A 20,087-nucleotide genomic window follows, 5' to 3' on the forward strand; every position below is an offset into this window, starting at 1 on the left:
CTCACTATTTTCACTTCGAGAAGTTTAGTGTGTGGGGTGAAATGATCGAATCATGAGTTGGGGATAGAACATGTAAAATTCTAGTTGTTTTTATATATAATGGTTGTGAATATCTTTGTAAATTGTAATATTATAGATGCTTGTGGTTGTGGGCTGTTTTAATTTTATGAAAAAATAATTTTTTGTTTAGCCTCAATCTCAATTTGTAGGTGACAACTTTGTCAGGCACAAAAGGACCTTTATTTGTGCTAACACTTTTCGGCACAACATACCATATTGTGCTCTTTGATCAAAGGCTACGCCTATAGAGGGCACAAATAGAAATATAGTTATTGCACTGTTGCTATTGGTCTATGGGCATAATTGTTGGTGCTCTTTGGCCTCAAAGGATCGTGTTCTATCAACGACGTGACAATAACTAAATTCGAAGGTCGATAACTAAATTCTGCTGTCATCTGTGATAAAACATGGTCTTTCTTGAACTGAATCAAATACGTTGAAATGAGACTTCAGTTATATAGGCTATTTCATACACTTACAAATACCTCTTGGATGTATCTAATAATACAGAACTCTTTCCAACAGTTATGTCTCCTAATCAAAATGTTTTTAATATTAATTACAAACTTAATCCAAAACTAAAATCAGTAAATATGCTAATTAAAATTACACCTATTGGGGACCTTGTGTTCTTGTGTTCCTTGATGTGGGATAATTGAGGCATAAAACTCCAACATATTCCAACAAGATCCTTTTCGGATTCTTTTAGTGAGGATCGTGATGATTTGTGAATTGTGTCCATTTATCGTACATGCAGTCAGTTTTTGTCAAATATTGTTTGTGTTTAATTTTAAATAAAAATATTTAAAATAATTTTTAATCGTATGATATACGATAAACGGACAAAATTGACGAATCCTTGGAATCCTCACAAAAAGTATCCGGCGAGGATCCAGATTCCAACAGATTATTCTTTGACGAAACTGATTTGACTGCCAACATCCAAAGTCTCCTTGGTTTGAGTCGTGCTTGCTAGGTGCCGGGTAAACCCTTCAAACAAGCAGCAATAATTCCAACAGATAAACATAAACATCAGCGACAATTCTTCTGTCTTAAGAAAGAGACGGATCAAAGTCGCACTTCTAACAACACCGATATTATTTTTAATTTAGTTAGAGCATTCTCAATTGAGACTTTTATCTTCTATGAAGCTACTACATTAGGAGTCCTAGTAAGAAATTTTATCCCCAATAAGCCGAAAATGAGGTTAGATCCATTACTTGGGCTAGTAACTTCCTTTCCTAGGTTAGCAAAAAATTAAGCTACATCTAACTTTAAAAAGCAGTGAATCCCACGAAAAGGGACGATACTTGGACACTGGCTAGTCAGTGTCCAATTTTATTGACCCCAAATAAAAAAAATGACACTTGTCCTTTTTAATTCTATCTCAGATTGTTGCCATCTTCATAACCAAACATCTCCTATTTCCCCATAGCTTCTGCAATGGAGATTTGGGCAAATCCTCAACTCCTCCAACCTTTGCCTCCGTCGACCACATCCACGTCTCCTCCTCATTCTCTCCTCCGTCGAACCCGCCCCCAATCCACTATCTTTTTCTCATTACAACCATGGGCAGAAAGGACAGAAAGCGGCTACTCGCTACCAGTAATTGAGCAGTTGCATGGGTGCTGTCATGGCAGAGGAGAGAGTTGGGTATGAGTAGGCGGGGTTGGGTTCGTTGAAGGAGAGAGATTGATGGAGAAATTCGGGTTAAATTTGACGTGGACGGGGATGAGATCTGCGGCATGGGACAGAGGAGAGAGGAACTGTTTGGTTATAGGTGTAAGGTTAAAGTTGGTTGCTTGGTTATAGGTATAGAGAGTTTTAAATGACAGATGCCTTGATTTGATTGGGTTAAATGGTAATGTGAGTGTATTCGGTCCTCACAAGTATTATCCCACGAAAAAAAGTAGATACCTATGTGCGAAAAAAGTAGATATTTATGTGAGCCAAAATTTTCCACTCTTCCCCCTCTCAACCGTTGGTTGCAAATACACTCGTACTCTCTTTTTATTCTTTTTTTTAATTATTTTTCTTTACATTATTTTGTTTCAAGGATCCTCTATTTTATTGGCATGTTTAATGTTTAGGACATAAAATGATATAAGATGTTTTGCATCTAAAAGGGCTTACTTTTATTAATTTCCAAATAAAAGTGCACTACATATTAAAATGACATTGGAAGTTTGGAGACCTAAACTGAAAACATAAACAAACAACATACCTAAATTGGAAGGGCATTACAATTTAGTTATGAGATAAAATCTTATCTTGTCCGATTTCAGATAAACAAACCAACAAATAAAATTGAGATAAGAAAACATAATCTAACGGTTCATAAGTGATGAACTCTAACTTTGTCAGAATTTACATTTTTTTAGGTTGAAATGTTCATAAATTCTTTTTTGAGATAGCACATCCAAAAATTAACTTAAGAAAAAGTTAATACAAACAAAATTTGTCACATAATCAAATTACTACATAAATAAATATATATAGCCCTATAAAGAGCCAGAAAGTAAGTAGCCCCTCATTGAGAGATATTCTTTTCTAGAGCCTCAAATATTCCTCCGAGCTCTAAAATGAGCTATATCCACTATTTTTTCCAACCCATATATAGGCCCTCACTGGGGATGCTCTTACTACCTGCACAGTTCGACAAATGTGAGGTTTTATTACAAAATGTCAAGATATTAGTTGGAATCCACCTAACACGTGGCAATACAGGCCTGCTCACTGGCTCTAATACTATGTCAACTTATCATAGAGAAGATCCAAAGTCTCACTTTCAACAACACAGATATTGTTTACAACTTAATAGTTACCACATGTACAGTCAGACCAATGCGAGGTTTTATCAAAAAAAAAAAGCTTTAGAATTAATTGGGATTTTTCAGGCCCGACAACTCTAGTAGTTCCAGGTACGTCGTAATCTGATATGCAAAGAAACCTGAAAAAAACAGTTGTTTGGGTGGCGCAAACAGAGACAACCCCATCAACGACAGTTCCGGAGTTGTAGAAATTCTGCTGCTGGGAACATTTCGATTTGGTCCACGAATGTCTGTCCATGTCCAAACCAGAAGCACTTTTGTAGCTCAGCTTTTAGATTCTGGAAATTTTGTAGTACGACTTTAGTGGCCGTTGACAGAGGACTAATTTCTAATTTATTTGGATTGAATTCAGAATTTCAACGGGATAAAAATGGGCATTATTTCACACAGCACGTTCTGAATTCGATTTTTGGCCTGTGAATCGCATGATGGTGGCCAAGAATAGGCAGAAATGCTTATGTGAATCTTCCGGATTACTAAATGATGGATTGCCGTTGTTGGATTATGTGGCCAAGTGGCCATATACTTTAGATTAAACAAACCAAAGGTGGACAACACCTTTCCTTGTTTTGGGGAGGAAAATAGGGAAAAGGTTTTTTGTCTTGGTCCATGGGAAGTCACGGTTGAGGTTTTGAATAATAAGTTTTGGTTGTAATGAGAAGTAAGAGTGGGATAGAAGAGAAGAAAATAGAGTGCAGAAAATTGAGAGAGCCGAAGAGAAGAGAGGGAGAGAAAGAAGGTACTGCTACAGTACCATTTTCAGAGAAGGGGTTGTTGTTCCTTTCATTGGATAATTCTCACTCCATCAAAGTGTTATTGTTGTAATAGCTTTGAGCTTTGTATAGAGAAGAAATTAATCACTATATTTCTTTCTCTATTTGTTTCTTTAGAGTGTGAGTTATTGGGTTATTTGGGTTGTGAGATTGCCAACACTTTGTAAACTCCCATTTGGTTGATAGTGGATTCTTGGGTGAGCTCCTACTGCTCCGAGGACGTACTCCAGTTACACTGACTGTTGAGGAACCTCGTTAAAATCTTGGTGTCTTTAATATTTTGTTCTTGCATTTTATTTGATATATTTCCTGTGGGTTAGCTTGAGTTGGTTCCACAAGGGTTTGGTGCTATCCTAGCACAACAGCCGTCACAAAGTCACCAGCTAGTTCATTTTTAAAAAATAAAAAGTTACAAAAAATGGGAGAATTTAGTAAAGGAGAAAGTGGGTTGTGTACCACATGATGGTATTATTATGATTATATATGGTTTTGGAATAAACTGCTACCTCCTGAACTTTCACTTAGTTTACGATTTTCCTCTTACCATTAGTTTTCCATAGATTTCATCTAAACTAGCGTTAATTCTTATCATGTGCACATCACGTGTATCTCCTTTGAGAGCATAAGTGTCACTTTGTTGATCAAGAGCATTTATCCATTCACCGTTCAATTTGCTCTTCTCAATATCGCTTGTATTAATTTCCAAACCAGAACAACGTTACAAGAAGCAAATGTAGAGAATGGGGATCAATCTAAGAAACCCCAGCAGCACATCATATTTACAATTACAATTTTACACATGGACAATGAAATCTTCTTCCTCACATAGTTTACACCTTCCACAACTGAAAACACAGCAATTACAAGGTGGAGCAGGAATCTAAAGCAGTTCTACTTCCCGATGGGGACCACAGCAATCCTGAATGTAGAATGTTTTCCTTCCCGATGGCAAAGGCATAACAATCCTTCTAGCGGAAGATATCAAATGGAAAGTCCGACTTCCAATCATAGCTATGGCCACTTTCTGGAATGGCAAATACCCGGCTTATTTAACTCGTGGATATTCACATGAATCTTTACTTTTCTATAAGCTGCAGGGGTCAGGGGATTTGATCGAGACAATAGGTGGCGGTTGTAGCTCAAAGAACGATTTTGCACCTTCTCCAAGGCTACCTATGCATATCGTATCGGACTCGGCTTTTCAGCTCTCCCAATTCTCATACTCTTATCTTCTTCTATTTATGCGGTCATGGTTAAATCACGTCAACATTTTATATCATTATTGCTTTCTTATTATCTCTATAAAAAAATCAATATAATATATTGACGTGGCTTAATCGTGACCGCACAAAATAGAAGGGAATGAGAGTGTATGAAAACTGGGAGGGCAGAGAAGCCGGGTCCTATCGTATCGCCCCGACCATGCCAGGTGCCATGTTGGAGACTTGGACATTGTTCATCTCCAATGTTCTGGATTCCTGCTCATAGTGTAAGAATAGCATCCATAAGTTTCAAAAAATTAGATAATTAATCAGAATTATAAGATCTGTCCATAATTTAGGCATAGGTTCTCGAAGGATAATCACCTGACATAATGTACAGCACGGGCAGATGAGATGGTAGATGCAATCATCCAAGGAACTATCACTACCCTGAAAATAACAGGCATTGCCCGCAACAATGTTAGGGTAGTTTGTGTATAACCACGAAAACGATTAGAAGGCAAGGATTAGAATAACCATAGATTCATGAAACAATTCATTACAATTGCAATGATCGATCATATAGCAGTAACAGCACCCTCTCCACGAGGAGGGAAAAGCAAACCATCTAACCTAGCACACCCAGTTTCCGAATTTTTGTATACCTAGTGTTGCTTTTCTTCCTTGAGTAACCAATTTAAGTCATTAGACTTGAACATTGTTAATTAGAAGAATTAGTAAGGGATAGTAACGAGGCAAATACTAATATAACAAAGAGAAACACCAATTCAGGTAACAGCATATATTAACGGTTGGTTCTATCGTTATTTTCGAGTCTTCTTGGTGTAGGACCTACTTTCTTTGCAATCTTGTTTATTTTAAAATATTCATTTCGTACTCTTTTTTATTAGCTGTATGTTCTGAATTCATTCCTGTAATTGCATATTTCATTATATTCAAATTTACATATTTTATTTACGTTCGTTCTATCGTTATAATTTTTATGCATGTTTAAAATGACTTCATCATCCTCGAATGTTGGTCAGCGTATATCCATTGTAATATATGGGATATCAGGGTTGGATGTGTCACATTATCCAAGACAATTCAACAAGACTTGAGTGGATCCCAGAATGCTGACTAGAAATGTGGTTTTCGTCTTCCAAATACCGATTGACGAAAAGTAGCACATGTTGGGTAAAATTCAAAGCAGGACCGCTGTCAACACTATCATTAATGTACACGGAAAAACAAGTGCGGTCAAGTCCGATGGCTTGCGGTCAAAATCCGATGGTTTTGAGCTATATGAGGGTAGGATTCTTTGGTAGTCCAATGGCTTGGGCCTCTGATCGTCTAATTCTCTATTGCCCACTCAGATGCTGTAATTGTGCCAAGGGTTTGATACATGCATCTGCCAAGAAAATGTTACTGAAAGCTTTGCTTGTTTTTTCCCTCATCTTCCCATTTTGCACATCCATTGACACCATAGAAATGGACCAAAATGTAAAGGATGGTGATCTTCTGGTGTCCAAGGAAAACATCTTCGCATTAGGGTTCTTCAGCCCCAGAAACTCCAGCTCCAGGTACGTCGGAATTTGGTATGCTCAAAAAGATGAAAAAGATCAAAAGGCAGTGGTTTGGGTAGCAAACAGAAACGACCCCATCAATGATACCTCCGGTGTCCTAACTATAGACAGGTATGGGAGACTGCTTCTTTATTCTAACAATATGCAGAACGTTCCTGTGTGGTCTACAAATGTGACGGTTCAAACTGCGAGCACTAGTTGCAGGGCTCAGCTTTTAGATTCTGGAAATTTAGTTCTTTTCCGGGATAATAAAAGCAAAAATTTTATGTGGCAGAGTTTTGATTATCCTACAGATACTCTCCTTCCGGGTATGAAACTAGGCGTGAATTGGAAATTGGGGATAGAATGGGTCTTAACATCTTGGAAGTCACAAGATGACCCTGGAACTGGGGAATACACCTATAGGCTCTATTCCAATCAGACTGCCACCCCCGAAGTTTTAACTTTTTATAAAGGTTTGACTCCGCATTGGCGAGCTGATTTAGTGGACGTGGGGCGATCTGATCCACTGGACGTGGGGCGATCTGATCCACTGGACGTGGTTACTTTTGTCAGTAATCAGGACGAAATGTATTACTTTCTTAAAAACGATAGCACTTCAACAAGGGTGGTGTTGAAGGATTCTGGGTTACTGCAACACCTCAGGTGGAACAATGCGGATAGAGAATGGAAGGAACTATGGTCTACGCCAAAATATCGGTGTGACCAGTATGGAGAGTGCGGTGCCAACAGCAAATGTAGCCCTGACAATATCAATTCGTTTGAGTGTGAGTGTCTGCCAGGGTATGAACCGAAGTCTGTCAATGATTGGAAGATGAGAGATGGTTCGGACGGGTGTGTGAGTAAACGACTTGCGGTATCAAAGTGTAGGAACGGAGAAGGGTTCATGAAAGTGGCACGAGTTAAAGATCCAGACACAACCAAAGCAGCACGGCTGAAAAAAGGTATTAGTATCAAAGAGTGTGAGCAGATGTGCTTAAGCAATTGTTCTTGCACTGCATATACGGTCATAGAATCTGAAGGGCGCAGTGATTGCTTGACATGGTATGGTGAGTTGCTGGACATTTTAGTGTACACACAGCTAGGGCGAGATCTACATGTACGTGTGGACAAAATCGAATTAGGTACCACTTCTTGCCATGGAAAAGTTGCATTATAAATTTTTGGAATTTGTGGAACTTACTGTACTACTGGTTTTGTTATTTTTTAATCCTTTATCCCACTCTTATGTGTAGCAGAAAATTCAAGAAATTCGAAAGGTTTTCTTAGAAGCAGGGGTATGCTGGCTATTCTGATGTTGTCTGTTGTTCTAGCATTGGTACTGATGGTTGCGTTGACCTGTTGGAGGATTAGGAAACAGAGGAAGACAAAAGGTAAGAAGTAGTCAGCGATTTTGAATTCTCGAACGGTTTCATCAAATAAAAGCACTCCACTTGTAATGCTTGTGCAGTTTGTAAATCATATCAAAGCACTGCCATTAGATAGAATCCATACGCACAAGCTCGATGTAAAACTTATATTTCTATATCGTTTGTCAATGAAAATAGAACAGTGAGAAGAAAATGCAGACAATGATTTCTTTTATTGTTAGCAGTTGAGATCGAAGAAACTAGGAGACATCCCGAATTGCAATTTTTCCATCTGAGAACGATAATTGCAGCTACGAACAACTTCTCTCCCGTCCAAAAACTTGGCCAAGGTGGTTTTGGCACTGTTTATAAGGTTAGTCCCACTTTCGAAGAGTTACAAATTTCATTATTAAGGAATAATCACAACATAATAGCTTCACAAAATAAGTGATGATTATGTGGAAGCTTAATGATAAAACTGAATGAAAACTTCAGGGTGTGTTACGAAATAATCAGAATATTGCTGTAAAAAGATTATCCAGAGCTACAGGACAAGGAGTTGAAGAATTCAAAAATGAAGTTGCATTGATAGCGAGACTTCAACACAGGAATCTTGTGAAACTTTTAGGCTGTTGCATAAAGGGAGAAGAAAGGATGTTAGTCCTGGAATACTTGCCGAACAAAAGCTTGGACTACTTTCTTTTCGGTATGTCTATAGAGGAAAGATTCATTTGTTCACGCCATTTCTCAAACTATGAAGCATATCTTAGTCGAATATGTTACATTTATCTGCACAATTAAAGCCAAATATCTTGATGCAGATCACACAAAAAAGTCCTTGCTGGATTGGCAAAAGCGATTCGAAATCATCAACGGGGTTGCTCGTGGGGTTTTGTATCTTCACCAGGATTCAAGACTTAGGATTATTCATAGGGATCTAAAAACCAGCAATGTCCTTCTAGACGCTGAGATGAACCCAAAAATCTCAGATTTCGGCATGGCAAGAATCTTCCATGGGGACCAACTCCAGGATACGACCAACAGAGTTGTCGGAACATAGTAAGAATCGTTATAAACTCACCCTCCATTAGCTCTTTCATCTCTTACTATTCTTTGGCTGTAACGTTTTATTTTCTTTATATGCTTAATACAGTGGCTATATGTCACCGGAGTATGTAGTGTTTGGGAGATATTCAACCAAATCAGATGTTTTTAGTTTTGGGGTCATATTATTGGAGATTGCAAGCGGCAAGAAAAACAGCAGTTGTTATCAAGAGGATCATTTCGTAAACTTAATAGGACATGTGAGTAACACAAATTGTGCAAACAACCAACCCTTTTTATTTACTCATCCCATACATGTTTAAAATGAACTGTCAACTACAGGTTTGGCAGTTGTGGAGTGAAGACAGAGCCTTAGAAATTGTGGATTCGTCATTGGAGTCATACGCGCTCGACGAAGCCATGAGATGCATTCAGGTCGGGCTCTTGTGTGTCGAAGAAGAGTCGAAGAATAGACCATCCATGTCAGCTGTTGTTTTTATGTTGAGCGGCGAAGCATCTGCTCCATCTCCTCAGCAGCCTGCATTTGCCTTGAGAAAAAATTCATGCGGCGATGCTGTTGTTCCTTCAGTTTCTGAAGGATCGTGTTCTATCAACGACGTGACAATAACTAAATTCGAAGGTCGATAACTAAATTCTGATGTCATCTGTGATGAAACATGGTCTTTCGGGAACTGAATCATATACATTGAAATGAGACTTTAGTTATATAGGCTATTTCATACACTTTCAAATACCTCTTGGATGTATCTAATAATACAGAACTCTTTCCAACAGTTATGTCGCCTAATCAAAACGTAATATTAATTAAAAACTTAGGGGGGTGTATTCAATTAGGATTTTGAGGGATTTTAATTCTTTTAATGAATCTAAGGGTATTCAATCATGAATTTAAGTGATTCTCTGAAATTCAATGTGTATTCAATCAAGATTTTAAGATAGTTTATGAAAATCCTTAGAAATCCGGGTGTATTCAATTAGAATTTTAAAGAAGTTTATAACATTCCAGGTGTATTCAATTAGAATTTGATTTTAAAGAATTTGAGAAAGTTGAGGAATTAGAGGGAATTGGAGAGATTTCGTAGTGTATTTTGAGCATCCACAAATCTCACATCCCCCAAGAGATTTCGAGGGAATTGAATCAAAATTTTACATGGAATCTCTACAAATCAATTAAACTCCATAAAAATCCATTAAAATCTCTCAAATTCTCAATTGAATACACCTTCCTTAATCCAAAACCTAAAATCAGTTAATATACTAATTAAAATTACACCTATTGGAGACCTTGTGTTCCCCGATGTGGGATAATTGAGGCATAAAATTCGAACAGATTCCAACAGGATCCTCTTCAGATTCTTTTAGTGAGGATTCTGATGATTCGTGAATCGTGTCCATTTATCGTACATCGTACGGTCAATTTTTGTCAAATACTGTTTGTGTTTAATTTTAAATAAAAATATTTAAAATAATTTATAATTGTACGATGTACGATGAACGGATAAAATTGACAATCCTTGGGATCCTCACAAAAAGTATCCGGCTAGGATCCGGATTCCAACAGATTATTCTTTGACGAAACTGATTTGACTGTCAACATCCAAAGTCTACTTGGTTTGAGTCGTGCTTGCTAGGTGCCGGGTAAACTCTTCAAACAAGCAGCAATAATTCCAACAGAAAAACATAAACATCAGCGGTAATAGTCTCTAGTGTATACCTTTTATTCTGCAGGTATGTTGTTGCACATGTACATCGGTCAGGACAACAAATTTTGCTCACTATTTTCACTTCGAGAAGTTTAGTGTGTGGGGTGAAATGATCGAATCATGAGTTGGGGATAGAACATGTAAAATTCTAGTTGTTTTTATATACAATGGTTGTGAATATCTTTGTAAATTGTAATGTTATAGATGCTTGTGGTTGTGGGCTGTTTTAATTTTATGAAAAAATAATTTTTTGTTTAGCCTCAATCTTAATTTGTAGGTGACAACTTTGTCAGAACTGGGCACTAAAGGACATTTACTTGTGCTTACACTTTTTGGCACAACATACCTTATTGTGCTCTTTGATCAAAGGCTACGCCTATAGAGGGCACAAATAGAAATATAGTTGATGCACTGTTGCTATTGGTCTATGGACACAATTGTTGGTGCTCTTTGGCCTCAAAGGACACATATAATTTATTGTGTGCAGTGCCCATATTTTTTGTAGTGTGCAGGTTTGGTAGCTCTGGAGAGAAGACAGAGCATTAAAAGTTGTGGATTCATCGGTAGAGAGTAGAGACCTTTCAGTCGAATGAGTAATGCAACGCATTCAAGTTGGCTTCTTATGCGTGGAAGAAGATTTGAAGGACCGACCAACCATGTCAGCCTTTTTTGTTGAGTGTTGTGAAACATCTCCTCCATCTCCTAAACAGCCTGCATTTGTCTTCAGAAAAAGTTCATGCGATGATGATGCGGATCCATTAATTCCGAAAGGGTCAGGTTCTATTAACGACTTAACAATAATTGCATTTGAAGCTCGTTAGTTGTTAATGATGCAGGCTATTTGAAGCTTGTTCCGAAAGGGTCAGATAATGCACGTGTTGTTACACCCACCCCAAGTTATAAAAATATAATTATGTAATTATCCCCTAAATCTTATGAATCTATCAATTTAGTCCTATTTTGACTACCCAATCAGGATTATTCCCAAGCTGCCACGTGGCAGAAACCCAAGACTTCTCTCTTTTCTCTCTCTGTCCCCTGCCACTCCCGTGAACCCCCATTTTCTTCCTCTTTCTGTCTCTCCCTTCTCTCCCTTTCGGATCCCTCATTTCTCTCTCTCTCTTTTCCGAGACACACATACACACACACACACACACACCCAGTTACCTCATCTACGAGGAAGACGCCGCCATCATCAATCCCTCGTCCTTCTTTCTCTCTCTTTCCCGTGCTACGAGGAAGAACCCAGAAACGAACTCTGGCGAGATTTCTATTCCTCCGGTTAGGTAAGCCTCGATTTCCCTCTATTTCGTCCTAAATTCATGCGAGAATGTGTTTTAATGGGTTGTACCTTGTTAATTTCGAAGTTTTAGAACAAAACCAGGTCGGGTGAAGGCACACCTAGCTCCGGCGAGGCCGTGGGTGTCGAGGGAATCTCCGGTCATCTCCGGCCGTTCTACGGCAAAAGGAAGGTATAAAGTTGTTCCTCTAGTCTTGTACTTCGATTTGATACCTAGATCGGACCCTAAAAGCTAGGTTTGAGGCCGGCCGGAGCTGTAGAAGCTCTAGCGTTCTTCTCCGTCGACGCCAGCCTTTCAGGCCGTTTCTTAGTCACTCGGGCCTTAGGCCCGTGGTGAGTCTAGCCCAAACCCATAACTCAGTTTCTTTTTATTTTATTTAATTGTTTTAATAACCCAAGAGGCCTTCGGGCCGTTATGTTTAGGGCCTGTAGCCCATTAGACCAACCCAAAACCTTTTTAGGTTTTTTTTATTTTTGTTTTACAAATTAAGGCCCTTGGGCCATTTTTATTCAGGGCCTTAGGCCCGAGTGTTTAGAAACCTTTATAGTTAAGGCCCTTGGGCCATTTAGAGCTTGGGCTTTCAGCCCTTTCCCAAACCCATTAACCTCAATCTAAACCCAAAATCCTTAGGGCCCAATCGGCCCAACCCAATCCAAGCCCAGTCTGACCTTTGACCCAGTTGACCGTTGACTAGGTCAACGGTCAGCAATGTCCTTCTAGACGCTGAGATGAACCCGAAAATCTCAGATTTCGGCATGGCAAGAATCTTCCATGGGGACCAACTCCAGGATATGACCAACAGAGTTGTCGGAACATAGTAAGAATCGTTATAAACTCACCTTCCATTAGCTCTTTCATCTCTTACTATTCTTTGGCTGTAACGTTTTATTTTCTTTATATGCATAATACAGTGGCTATATGTCACCGGAGTATGCAGTGTTTGGGAGATTTTCGACCAAATCGGATGTTTTTAGTTTTAGGGTCATATTATTGGAGATTGTAAGCGGCAAGAAAAACAACAGTTTCTATCAAGCGGATCATTTCCTAAACTTAATAGGACATGTGAGCAACACAAATTGTGCAAACAACCAACCCTTTTTATTTACTCATCCCATACATGTTTAAAATGAACTGTCAACTACAGGTTTGGCAGTTGTGGAGTGAAGACAGAGCCTTAGAAATTGTGGATTTGTCATTGGAGTCATACGCGCCCGACGAAGCCATGAGATGCATCCAGGTTGGGCTCTTGTGTGTTGAAGAAGAGTCGAAGAACAGACAATCCATGTCAGCTGTTGTTTTTATGTTGAGCGGCGAAGATCTGCTCCATCTCCTCAGCAACCCGCATTTGCCTTGAGAAGAAATTCATGCGGGATGCTACAGTTCCATTACTTTCCAATGGATGGTGTTCTATCAACGACGTGACAATAACTAAATTCGAAGGTCGATAACTAAATTCCGATGTCTGTGATAAAACATGGTCCTTCGGGAACTGAATCATATACGTTGAAATGAGACTTCAGTTATATAGGCTATTTCATACATTTTCAAATACCTCTTGGATGTATCTAATAATACAACTCTGTCCAGCAGTTTGTTTCCTAATCAAAACATTTTTGATATTAATTAAAAATTTAATCCGAAACTAAAATTAGTTAATATACGAGTTAAAATCACACCTATTGGAGAACTTGTGTTCCTGATGTGGGACAATTGAGGCATAAAACTCCAACAGATTATTCTTTGACGATACTGATTTGACTGTCAACATCCAAAGTCTCCTTGGTTTGAGTCGTGCTTGCCAGGTGCCGGGTAAACTCTTCAGACAAGCAGCAGAAATTCCAACAAAAACATAAACATCAACGACAATTCTTCTGTCAAATTATAAAAGAGACGGCTAAAGTCTCACTTCTAACAACATCGATATTGTTTTCAATTTTGTTACCACCTTCACAATCCGACATGTGTGAAGTTTATTACAAAATGTCACGGTATTAGTTGGAATCAAACCAACACGTGACTGTACGGGCCTGCTCGTTGGCTCTGATACAATGTCAAATTATCATAGAGATGAGCCAAAGTCTCACTTCCAACAATACCAATATTGTCCCTAACTTGTTAATTACCACCAGCATAGTCAGACTAGTGTGAGATTTTATCACAAAAAAACTTCGGTATTAATTGGGATTCTTCAGGCCCGACAACTCCAGTAGTTCCAAGTACGTCTGAATTTGGTACGCAGACAAACTTGAAAAAAATAGTTGTTTGGGTGGAGTGGCAAACAGAGACAATCCCATCAATGAGAGATTTTTCAGTGTAGAGAAATTTTTAATTGTGACGATGGTATACCTAGGGGTGGGCAAACAGGTCCTGGACCCGTGGGTCGGGACGGGTCCAAAAATTCGAAACACCAAACGGGGTGGGTCTATGAAATTAGAGGGGAGGGGCGGGTCCAAAAATAAGAAGGAACGAGCCCTCGACGAGGGCCGTTTGTAGCATATGAGATAATGGATTTGATTAGTGTGACACCGTGGGCCTCGACTTACAAGGTTGCCCACCAAATTGGACCAGATTTAGGAGGCCCTTAAGGTCTCTGGAACCATCCTCTCAGATACGTTGAAATGAGATTTCATCGAGAACTGAATCATATACGTTGAAATGATCCATCGGGAACTGAATCATATACGTTGAAATGAGATTTCAGTTATATAGGCTATTTCATACACTTTCAAATACCTCTTGGATGTATCTAATAATACAGAACTCTTTCCAACAGTTATGTATCCTAATCAAAACGTTTTTAATATTAATTAAAAACTTAATCCGAAATTAAAATCAGTTAATATACTAATTAAAATTACACCTATCAACATATTATTCTTTGACTAGGTAAGAGATCCCCTTTGGATTTAATCCACTAAAACCATCGGATCAAGTGATCCGAGCCTTCCAAATTTCATCTAATGATAAAAAGTTATCATAGTTTTTAAAGAATCAAAATAGGTGAGCCTTTGGATAAAATTTAAAAGAACCGATCACTTGATCTGGTGGCCTTGGTGGAAAGAGATCCTCCCTTTGACAAAACTGATTTGATTGTCAAGATCCAAAGTCTCCTTGGTTTGAGTCATGCTTGCCAGGTGCTGGGTAAACTCTTCAGACAAGCAGCAGAAATTCCAACAAAAACATAAACATCAGCGACAATTCTTCTGTCAAATTATAAAAGAGACGGCTAAAGTCTCACTTCTAACAACACCGGTATTGTTTTCAATTTAGTTACCACCTACACAGTCCGACATGTGTGAAGTTTTATTACAAAATGTCACGGTATTAGTTGGAATCAAACCAACACGTGACTGTACGGGCTTGCTCGTTGGCTCTGATACCATATCAAATTATCATAGAGATGAGCCAAAGTCTCACTTCCAACAATATCGATATTGTCCTCAACTTGTTAATTACCACCGGCACAGTCAGACCAGTGTGAGATTTTATCACAAAAAAACTTCGGTATTAATTGGGATTCTTCAGGCCTGACAACTCCAGTAGATCCAGGTACGTCGGAATTTGGTATGCAAACAAACCTGAAAAAAACAATTGTTTTGGTGGCGTGGCAAACAGAGACAATCCCATCAACAAGAGATTTTTTAGTGTGGAGAAATTTTTAATTGTGACGGGAACACAGGTGATATACCTAGGGTGGGCAAACGGGTCCTGGACCCGTGGGTCGGGGCGGGTCCAAAAATTCGAAACACAAAACGGGGTGGGTTTATGAAATTAACGGGGCTGGGTGGGTCCAAAAATAAGAAGGAACGAGCCCCCGGCCAGGCCCGTATGTAGCATATGGGATAATGGATTTGATTAGTGTGACGCCGTGTCCCTCGACTTACAAGGTTGCCCACCAAATAGGACCAAATTTAGAAGGCCCTTAAGGTCTCTGGAACCATCCTCTCAGAGCATTTTTATTTTTATATGATTTAATTAAAGGGAATTTTAATGAAAAGCCCACGGTACTATTCACTTTATTGAAAAATCACATTTTTACACTAAAAAGTCAAACATGCTACTATTCACTTTACCTTTTATTTTGTCCTTATCGTTAAAACTCAAAGTTTTCAAACCCTTTTCATTAGTTTTCCTTTAATTAAATCCCCTCATCTCAGACTCCTAGACTCCCCCACTTTCTTTCTCCATTTCTCAACTTTCTTGTTCTTTTCTCCCCCCAACCCTTTAATCGACCGTCACGACATCACATCAGCCACCACACGAGTCACGGTATCACCTCACCATCGTTCTTAAACCTAGAAACCTTTCTGAGAGTGACTTAGTTGATTCGAATTCGACTACGTCGACATCTCACAACAACTAGCCACCACGAGATTACGTGACACGCCCCGATCCCGATGTCCTAGGGACAAAGGGATGGTCACGTGCTGGTCGACACCCGAAGGGTGACGAAAGCCATTTATTGAGTACAAATGCTGACAACAAGGGATAGATCAGACTTATAAATATAAGAGAATAAAGAATATGTATTTAAGGAACGTGTTCAGAGCACACATCTAATCTAGAACATTAAAAGAATTAATATAAAAATTGAATGAACACAGAAGTGGGTCCTACACCGAGAGGACTCGAAGATACCGATGCGGAAGTGCCTGGATGCCGGGATTGTATGCCTCGATTCTAAATCCTGAAGGGGGCGCAAAACAAACATGAGTGGACCAAGTTGATATATATATAATAAAACAGTTATCAACGTACTAACCCCCAGGTTTTATGAAAACACATATATAATGATAAACATAGGTTTTCTGAAACCTAGCATGATGTGCAGTATCTCAAATCATAACTCATATATAATAATCACTAGTGAATTGTCCGATAACCCCCAGGCCCCATGCCGGCTCCCCGTCTCTGAGCAGACAGTCAGAGGAAAATACACTTCAGGCCCCATGCCGGCTCCCCGTCTCTGTGCTAAATAGCCAGAGGAAACACACTTCAGGCCCTATGCCAACACCAAACCGTCGCCCGGGACGGACCGGAATCTATCCCTACGTCCCGTAGCGGAAAGGACCACTAGGTAAGTACAAACCATTGAACATATATATATTGAAAAACAACTTCATAGTATAAAGTCATCCATCATCTATACTATAAAGAGGTGATCGAAACATGTTCTAAATATCATATCGTCATCCATCGGATATTCTATAAGAACATGGGTTATAGGAAAAATAGTAATAATTCAAACTAGCCTTAGTAAGCATGTTATCTCACAAAACGTTTCATAAAACGTAATCATCAAATCATGCTTTTTATGTATGCATTTCTACTATAAAACATGCATTTTAGAAGGGGTCCACTCACAGTACTTAGCCGTCGAAGAGCCACGCAAACTAGCAACCACGAAAACGTCACCAATATTGCCCCTAAGCACATAAAGGGTCCAATTAATAAAACTCTATTATAACAATTGAATTTGGGAAAACGAACATTGGAAACGGATTCAGAACGTCGAGTTACCCTAAGAAGGGTCCCGGACGAAAACCCGAAAAGTCCACCCTAAAGTCAACGTTGACCGGAGGTCAACAGTCAAATTAGGTCAAACGGGTTTTAGGCTTGACATCTGGATTAGGGTTTAGGTTTAGGTTAACTAGGATTAGGATTTATTGGGTTTTGGGTTTAGGGTCCTAAGGTTTTTGGATTAAAAGAGTTTAGGGTGAAGAAATGGGGTTTGGGCCTAAGCCCAAACACATACACACCACAAACACACATACACATACACATACACATACACACCACACACACAGACATACACATACACATACACACACATACACATACACATACGCACACGCACACACACTTAAACACACACACACAAACTCACACACTCACACAACACACACACACTAAATATACATACACACACACACGGGTACACACCCACACACCCACACAATCTAAAACACACACACACATGGCCCAAAGGCCTCACAACCAAAAGGGTTGGGCTCAGCAGGGAAGGCCCAAAGGGCTTCGTTTTTGGTGGGTCGCCGGATCCAATGGGAGAGAAGGCCGGAAATTCGGCCGGAAAACCATCCCACTTTAAACGGCCATAACTTTAACAATACTCAACGAAATCAAGCGAGACAAAAACGAAAGTTATAGCCCTTGAAGAGACGAAGAGAATGGTACCTCACACGACGTCTAACTCGCCGTGTTTTGGCCGGAAAACGCCTCGAAAGCCGTCGGACTCGCCGGAAACTGGGTAAGATTCAAATGAGTATAACTTTTCCAATACTCAACGAAATTGAGTGAAACAAAAAGGAAAGTTGTACTACTCGACGAGACGAAGAGATTGATACCTTGCACGCTGGGCAACTCGTCGTGGTTTGGCCAGAAATGGCCTCGAAAGGGGCGGTGCTCGCCGGAGCTTACTCCGTGTCGTCGAACTCGCAGGGCAGGGTCCGGGGTTCGTTGCGAGCCTCTCTTCGATGGTGACTCGGTCCTAGTGAGTCCAGGGGAAGAGAGAGAGCCGAGAGACAGACAGAAGAAGGAAGAAAAGAAAACAGAAAAGAAGAAGAAGAAAGAAGGGAGTTCACGGGGGAGGGACAGAGAGAGAAGGAAGAGTGACGGGAATGGGGGACACAAAAACAGAAGGTGGGCCCCTTGGGCACATCAATTAAGAATAAAAAACTATTTTTAAATAAAATGGGGGTGAGGTGTTACATTAGGCCTCACCATCGTCTCCTAAATCTCAGGTGAAGATGGCCTGTTGCAGATTGGTGAAGACGAAAATGGCTTGTTGCAGATTGGAGACGAAGATGGCTTGTTGCAGATCGGAGAAGACGGTGGGCGCGAGGCTCAAGATCGGAGAAGACGATGGGTTCAAATGATTTATATGATTGTTTTGCTTTGAAAAAGGTTTTCGGATTTAGTAGGAGATACTGGAGGTTTTGGGATTTGAATTCATATGATTCATTTGGTTAATTTGTATGCATGTAAACCTTTTTTAGGCAAGTGGGTGTAGTAGGAGATACTGGAAATCCCAAAACAATCAAAATACTACTGCTTTGAGAACCATGAGTCGTTCAAATTCTTGTTGCAGATTATCCTAATGTTACTGCTTCTGATTTGATCATCTAGGTTATCGACAAAGGAAGATGAACGACGAGTTAAAAAAATTGTAATCGGACCCGTGGACCTGGCCCGAATCAGCCCGTTTAGGTTCAGTTCCAAATTCAGAAATGGCATTACTCGGCCCGGCCCACCCCGTTGCATATATGATTATCAATCACAGTTCGAATTCTCCTTGTAAGGTTCACTGCAAAACAAATACTGAAGAAGCCAACATACACACACACACACACACACACATACACAGTGCAATCATATCATATTAAAAGAAAAACTAAAACCAACTAGGTTGGCTCTGATGCCAAATGTAAACTTTAATAAAACCTAGGGTTAATACTTCAAGGTTTTGGCGACATGCACACGTGGTATTTTTGACGAACTGGTATTAGCAATGGTTCAGGATTTTGCCTGAAGAAGCCATTACACAAATTGAAGCCTCTTACTTTGATCTTCTACTCAATGGAAACCTTATGTTCTTTTCTAGTAATGGATCTAGATTTTATCTCAGAAAATGGAACCAACTTTCCTTGAGCAGGGACCAAGTATATATAGACATCTACACATCTCATCATAACCACCTCCTCCCATTAAGGATAGCAGTTTGATAACTGCAAGCATTACGCTTGTCTTCCGATCATGGGGTGTTTCTCTCCTTCATCACGTAACCCTTATGGTCCTACATTATAGGAGATTCAATTAACCAAGTCATTAACTCCTAACTGAACTCTAGTGTCTGATATGGATAATTAACCTTAATTATAATTAGTAAAATCCAAATAAGTTCCAACACAAAAACGATTAGAAGGCATGGATTAGAATAACCATAGATTCATGAAACAATTCATTACAATTGCAATGATCGATCATATAGCAGTAACAGCACCCTCTCCACGAGGAGGGAAAAGCAAACCATCTAACCTAGCACACCCAGTTTCTGAATTTTTCTATACCTAGTGTTGCTTTTCTTCCTTGCGTAACCAATTTAAGTTATTAGACTTGAACATTGTTAATTGGAATTAGTAAGGGATAGTAACGAGGCAAATACTAATATAACAAAGAGAAATACCAATTCAGGTAACA

General features: G+C 39.4%; 2 protein-coding genes and 1 long non-coding RNA gene across 7 annotated transcripts; 2 read left to right on the forward strand and 1 right to left on the reverse strand.

Annotated features, from left to right (window-relative positions):
• Window positions 1-6,046: 6,046 nt before the first annotated feature.
• LOC103412873 (G-type lectin S-receptor-like serine/threonine-protein kinase At1g11410) lies at window positions 6,047-9,639 on the forward strand. Of its 5 annotated transcripts, none has more exons than XM_070822851.1 (7): window positions 6,047-7,576; window positions 7,691-7,825; window positions 8,047-8,174; window positions 8,297-8,507; window positions 8,623-8,860; window positions 8,955-9,105; window positions 9,188-9,639. In XM_070822851.1, exons 1-7 carry the CDS (start codon window positions 6,103-6,105, stop codon window positions 9,491-9,493), a joined length of 2,643 nt encoding a protein of 880 aa, XP_070678952.1. In that variant the 5' UTR covers window positions 6,047-6,102; the 3' UTR covers window positions 9,494-9,639. The 5 variants fall into 5 exon arrangements, with proteins under 5 accessions (XP_070678952.1, XP_070678949.1, XP_070678950.1 ...); XM_070822848.1 differs by having other exon boundaries at window positions 6,062-7,576; window positions 7,688-7,825; window positions 8,044-8,174; XM_070822849.1 differs by having other exon boundaries at window positions 6,062-7,576; window positions 7,688-7,825.
• Window positions 9,640-11,721: 2,082 nt separating this feature from the next.
• Window positions 11,722-13,500, forward strand: LOC139196582 (cysteine-rich receptor-like protein kinase 5). Its single transcript, XM_070822858.1, has 4 exons — window positions 11,722-11,855; window positions 11,937-12,041; window positions 12,782-12,932; window positions 13,015-13,500. Exons 3-4 carry the CDS (start codon window positions 12,789-12,791, stop codon window positions 13,222-13,224), a joined length of 354 nt encoding a protein of 117 aa, XP_070678959.1. The 5' UTR covers window positions 11,722-11,855; window positions 11,937-12,041; window positions 12,782-12,788; the 3' UTR covers window positions 13,225-13,500.
• A 2,878-nt stretch (window positions 13,501-16,378) lies between these two features.
• On the reverse strand, window positions 16,379-19,155 carry LOC139196577 (uncharacterized). The gene is made up of 4 exons (XR_011581641.1): window positions 18,236-19,155; window positions 18,066-18,134; window positions 17,235-17,296; window positions 16,379-16,557 (listed from the first exon to the last, which is right to left on the reverse strand). It is a non-coding gene; the product is annotated as an uncharacterized lncRNA (long non-coding RNA).
• Window positions 19,156-20,087: the final 932 nt, after the last annotated feature.

This window comes from Malus domestica, chromosome 05 (genome assembly GCF_042453785.1).
Source record: "Malus domestica chromosome 05, GDT2T_hap1".
Taxonomy (NCBI): domain Eukaryota; kingdom Viridiplantae; phylum Streptophyta; class Magnoliopsida; order Rosales; family Rosaceae; genus Malus; species Malus domestica.